Source organism: Bison bison, unplaced genomic scaffold, assembly GCF_000754665.1.
Source record: "Bison bison bison isolate TAMUID 2011002044 unplaced genomic scaffold, Bison_UMD1.0 scf7180017864167, whole genome shotgun sequence".
NCBI lineage: Eukaryota > Metazoa > Chordata > Mammalia > Artiodactyla > Bovidae > Bison > Bison bison.
Genome location: NW_011494739.1, coordinates 1,119,997 through 1,125,877, shown reverse-complemented (window position 1 = coordinate 1,125,877; position 5,881 = coordinate 1,119,997). Strand labels below are relative to the sequence as shown.

The window sequence follows — 5,881 nt, the reverse complement described above, 5'->3', positions numbered from 1 at the left end:
TATACAGTTAAGGCAGCAGAGGGGTACTCCTGCCCTGCTGTGTGGCCTTGGGCACATCACTTACCTTCTCTGGCCTTGGTCTCTCCATCTGTGCTGAGGTTCTTTCTCTGGGTCGGCCCAGCTTAGGCATTCCAAGTCTCTGCCGAGCATGGTCCTTCCCGTCAGGTGGGGGTGGCTAGACAGGAGCCAGAGGGTGTCTGTTGGTCACGGAAAGTATGTGAGGGCAGGAGGCCCAGTGGGTGGGGTCCCCGGGCTGGGCAGCAGGCAGGCAGAGGGTAACGCGAGACCATGGTGTCTGGTCTTCCTGGTCCAGCGCCTCTGGGAGGGCATCCCTTCCAGTTTGTCCCCCAGGTCAGCCCCACTCTGGGATTTGGGTTCAAAGAGTCAGGCTGTGCCTTCCTGACTGCAACCCCCTCACCGGGCAAGAGGAATGAAATCAGGGCCCAGAGAGATGGGCACCGGTCCAGGCTCACATGGCAAGTCCAAGGCAGGCTCTGAGCCCAGGGTCCTGCTTAGGCACTGGGGCTGAGGGGCCCATCTTCACTTCTGGACTCTTTGAGGGGACCTGAGAGGGACATGGAGGGGACTTGCCCAGCTCTGGGTGTGGCTGACCCCTTTGCCTGTTCCCCTACCACAAACTGGGGGCAGGGGGTGCAGTTTCTTCTCCCCAAGCCCCCACCCCAGTTAGATGCTAAACCTCCTCCAGGGGTGGGTGGAGCAGGATGCCGAGGCTTGGGCTCTCCTCCCATTGGGCCGGCCTCCCCATCCTCCTACTAGCTCCAGGACACAGGCTGGGAAGGGACTGGGGTCACCAGGTCTCCACAGGAATGCACCACAGGGAACAGCGCCCGGCAGCGGCCTCTTTCTCTGATCCAGCTGAGATAGGACCCCCGCGCCCTGAATCTGTCCCTGTCTCTGAGCATCTCTCTGTCTCCTCTCTCTCACACATACACCCTGAGTCATACTGACCCACACAGGCACACCCCGTGGTGTGAACCTCTTCTCACCCTGCCCTGCACTCGTGGGGCTCCATCCTGTCCCCTTTCAGCCACAAGGCCGCCCGAACGGGACAGGACGTCCCCCTGCTGCTCCATGGGTTCCAGGCTGGGGCCCAGCACACACGGTGGGGAGGGTCCTCATACTGGCCAGGCATTTTTCCACCCCCTTGTGGCCCCACAGAGCCCCCTACCCTGCAGGTCCCCCCTCCACCCTAGCTCTGGAGTCTGTGGGAACCAGACAGCTGGGGCCGTCCAGCCGGGCTCGCTTCCTCCCAGGCCTCAGGGGACTGGCCGAGGGAGGAGGGAGCCACAGAGACTGAAGCCAGCGTGGCCGCCTGCCCGAGAGGGGGGTTTCTGGAGGGAACTGGGCTGCCTGCCTGATGAAGGGGTCTCTAGCCTCTTGGGTATCATTTTGTGGGACCCAAGAGCCTCCAGCAAAGAATCCTTGGCTCCCGTCTTCTCTCCCTACACCCATGATCCAGACAGGGGACTGAGGTCCCGGAAGAAAGGCATCTGCTTCAGCAAGCCTGGTGTTGGAGGGTGTGGGAACAGAGGTTTCAGGTCCCTAAGTCTGTTCCTCTGATGGGGGACATGAATATACCCACTTCTCCTGCTTCCACCCAAGAGGGCAGCTGAAGAAGGTCAAAGGTCAGGGCTCAGTCTCTTCTGAGCTGTACCCTAGATAGCCACCCCCTCCCACCAAGAGGGAAATGTTTTCTTAAAGAGACACCAGGAGACTTCAGAGAGGTGTTGGCTCAGGGAGGTCTCCCAGTCACGTGGGAAATCCAGACAAGGGAAGTGTGCCTGCCTTTTGAGCCTTGGGCTCCCTGTCTGTGTTAGGGGTGAGGGGTGGCTTTTTAGACCTGGCACGCCAGGCTTCAAAAAATGCCCCCCTCCCCCTGAGGGGGGTCACCCTATGTGCCAGCCTGCAGCCTCACTCAAACTGCAAGTTAGGATTGGTTGTGGGGGGGCGGGGCAGGTAGAACCACACAGATCTGGTTTGGATTTCTTCTCTGCCACTCATTTTCCATTTGGAGCCAGAGCTAGTGAGCCCCGAATTCTTTAAGCCTCAAGTTTCCACCACTGTAAAATGGGCATAACATTCTGTACCACACAGATAGATAGATATATATATGAGAAGATATATATGAGCCCAGGACAGGATAAAGACCACAAATGGTCACAGGTATTGTGGCTGCTCATCATGAGGGAGCCAAGTCACAGACTTTGGGGCTGGAGGGTCAGCCACTCAGTGCCGCCCAGCCCCAACCCTGCTGGGCATCTCTCCTGATTATATCCCTCCTCTCTCTCTCTCCCACTCCCTGTTCCCCTTTCCTCTGCCTTCCTGGGAAACCCCCTGAGAAAGTCCCCAGCAGTAGAGAGCCTCATGTGGGACATTTATATCCAGGGTCCCCTGCCCCTGCCATTCAACCCCACAACCACACCCACTCTACATGGAACCAGGCGTCCTGGTATTCAGCTGCCAACCATCCAGCAGACTGACCCTCATCATCACACTGGCTTTATTGGCCCTGAGAGCCACAGAGTAAATCCCCAGGGGGCCCTGCTTCCCCTCACCCCCAAGTCTGTCCAGAGGCCCTAGGGCTGGCTGAGTGTTCACCGCTGCAATCTTGGCTTCCTGTCCCAGCTGTCGTGAGCTTGCCAGGCCCGCATCCTTTGAGAGCTCCCCAGATCCCAGAGTCAGGCTCAACCTGGAGGGCGTAGTTGGCAGGGGCTATGCAGGGACGGCCTGAGGCCGGCTGGCCTTCACTCAAAGAAGAACATTCCTGGCGTCCGGTACAGGCAGGGGGTCAGCCCCAGTGGGTAGCTGGAGCTTCCCTGGACAGGGAAGCTGCCTGCAACCCAGGGTTCCTTGGGGTCAGCTGGCAGGGGCAGCGGGGCCCGGAGGGAGGCTGGAGGGGTGGATGGTGCAGGGGAGGGGGCTGCTGAGGCCAAGAGGTGCTCCAGTCCTGGGTCAGTCCCCATGCAGAAATTCAGCGCCTGCAGCCGGCACTGGTAGCTGCTCCCGATGGTGGCCTCGGGGGTCAAGATGGGTGCAGGGGCCTTGCTAAACCCCTCAGCCTCAGAGAAGCTGGTGGGAAAGCCAAAAGCAGGGCACGAGGAAGACGAGGTGGCCACAGGGAGCTCCCCTGGGCCTGCAGCCTTGGGAGTGGGCATCTCCTTGGCCTCTGAGGGTGTCTGAGGCCTGGCATCGGTGGTGGCCGGGCACATGCTGGCTGGCAAGGCCCCCACCAGACCCCCATAGCTTAGGCCCTTGGGTTCCAGTGGCTCCGGCGGGAATGGGCACTGTCTGCTAGCTGCGACGTCAGGGGCTCCTGGGTCCTGGCTGGTGGCTCGGAGGGGTCCACGGCGCGCTTTGGTGGGGCCCTTGGTGCCCTCAGCACCTGCCCGTCGGGTGAAGCGCCGGCGGCGGCGCAGAAAGCTGCCATGCTCAAACATGTCATGGCAGTCGGGGTCCAGCGTCCAGTAGCTGCCCTTGCCTGGCTTGCGGTCATCGCGGGGCACCTTGACAAAGCATTCGTTGAGTGACAGGTTGTGGCGGATACTGTTCTGCCATCCCGGCCGGTTGTGGCGGTAGAAGGCGAAGCGGCCCATGATGTAGCGGTAGATGCCGCTGAGTGTGGCCCGCTGCCCTGGAGAGTTCTGGATGGCCATGGCGATCAGGGCGATGTAGCTGTAAGGAGGCTTGGTTGGCTCGGCCGCAGGGGCCAGGGGCCCGGGTTGGGGTGGCTGCTGCATGCTGGCCGGGCTGGCCGGGCTGGCCGGGCTGCCGGAACCGCAGAGGCCAGGCACGGTGTCCAGGGCTGGTGTCCGGCACAGCCTGCCCAGGCTGGTTAAAAGGCCCACTGGCCCAGCCTCCCAGCCTGGAAAGGCAAAAAGGGGTGGGCCCGCCAGGCTGCCCTCCCTTCCTCCCGCGCTCCCCTCCCCCCAGGCCCAAGAGGGGCGGGCAGGAGAGGCCAGGATTGGGAAGCTGTGAGCAGCTGCCCAGGGTGAGGAGACATGGGAGGGAAGGGACTGAGACCCTCAGCCCACATGTGCTGCCTGGTGGTGGTGGTTGAGGACGGATGGGATGTGCAACTGGGCGAGACAGAGACAAATAAAAAGAGATCAAGGCAGAGATAGAGAGAATGAAGAAAGGAAGGACAGAGACGAAGAGAGGTGGGGACATAATAGGGAGACAGGAACACACAGGAGACAGAGGCAGAGACAAGAGACAGCAAGTAGACAGCAAAAGGGGAGACACTGAGAGCCAGCCCCATACACGTGCGCACGTGCACACGTGCACAGAGCACAGAAAAAGAATCACTGAACAAGAGAAAGAAAGAAATCCACAAAGATAGGACGAGGGAGACACACACACACACACACACTCTCAGGAGAGAGGAGAGGTAGGATCTGTGAGCTCAAGCACAGGGAGCTTTGTGAGAAGAGCCTCAGGGCCTCTTGAATCCCCACCTCTGGTTTCCTCTTTCTCCTTTCCTCCTCTTCCCAGGCCCGTGATTCTCTTTCTCCTCCCCGAAGTGCAGAGCACTCGGGGTCACACTGTTCCCTGCCCTTCTAGCACTGGGGTCTGCAAGACGTGGGCACCTGGGGTGGTCATGAGAGCCAGCCCAAACCCGGCTTGCTGGGCGCTGGCGCCCTCTAGTGACTAGAATGGGGAGGACAGACCTCAGGCCAGAGACATCCCCCTTCCAAGAGGCTCTCAACCAATTCTCTGGCAGAGCCTCAGTTTCCCATCTCTAAAATGGAGCTGATGACTCTGCAGTTGTCCAGGCGGTGGCAAAGCTTACACAGAATCCAGTGCTCTTTTAGAGCCTGGCACCGAGTAAGGGTTTGGGCATGACAAGGACTGTCACCTTGAGCTGAGTTTCTCTGATAGCTGCAGCCTTAGGCTGGGGGTACAGTGAAGCCCAGGACAGTCAAGGCTTGTGAAGGATGAAGCAACCTCCACCGTGCTCTCCCAGCCCCAAGCAACCAAGTCAGCCGGCACCTCCTGTGCGCCACTGACATGCCAGGCCAGCTCCCCTCCCCTCTCGACAGTTACTTCTCAGACCAACTCTGCTCCAGAGGCCCTCATAGGTTCTTTTGAGTAGATGAGGAATCTGAGGCTCAGAGAAGTTAAGTGACTTGCCTGACACCTAGTGAGAGACCAAAGCTGTGATTTCAACTCAGAAGTCTGGAACTCCTTAATATACTACTCCTTCTGTGAGGGGCAGGGGTAGAGGACAGTTACTGGGTCACCACTGGGAACAGGTTTGTGACCCCCAAGGGAATAGGGACCATGGTTTGCTCTATCCCCAGTGTGCAGCATTTGCCTGAAATGGAGTAGGTGCTCAATAAACATTTGTTGAATGAATTTTAAAAACAGTGATTTGACTGACTTCTGTCCTTTGCGGAGTCACACAGTTTCTCCTCTGTAAAAGTGGCTTATTTATATATCACTGAAAAATTTATTACATTGCCATCTGTAGGAGAACTCCTATAAATAAAGTCAGAAATCAGAAAAGGTAAAAGGTCTGATATCTGGGGTAGAAAACAGTGACTTAACTGACAAGGCAGGGTCACTGCCTTCATGGTGGAGGGGGTTCCCTCCCTCCACCATTCTCACGGACTCCCTACAACTCACATTTTGCAAAAATTGGTGGGGCTTGGGGATGGGATGGACTCCTGGCTCCCACTTAGGTTCCTATCCTAGGCCTGCCTCGGTTTCTCCAAAGTCAGTATCTACAGGTGGCGGTCTAGTGGTTAGCATTCAAAGCCCCAGGTTCAGGTCAAGTCCTCTGTTTTGGGAGCCCTGACCCCCACTACTTCTTACCCCCTCCAAAGAAGAGAGACTTGTGGCAGGTGGAAGGAGGGTCTGG

General features: G+C 58.5%; 1 protein-coding gene across 1 annotated transcript; it reads right to left on the bottom strand.

Moving 5' to 3' along the window:
- Window positions 1–2,504: 2,504 nt before the first annotated feature.
- Window positions 2,505–5,875, bottom strand: FOXS1 (forkhead box S1). Its single transcript, XM_010841742.1, has one exon. It carries the CDS (start codon window positions 3,756–3,758, stop codon window positions 2,766–2,768), a length of 993 nt encoding a protein of 330 aa, XP_010840044.1. The 5' UTR covers window positions 3,759–5,875; the 3' UTR covers window positions 2,505–2,765.
- Between the last annotated feature and the right edge of the window lie 6 nt (window positions 5,876–5,881).

Coding starts and splice junctions, on each gene's coding strand:
- FOXS1 (XM_010841742.1), bottom strand. CDS start 3,758: ATGCAGCAGCCACCCCAACCCGGGCCCCTGGCCCCTGCGGCCGAGCCA.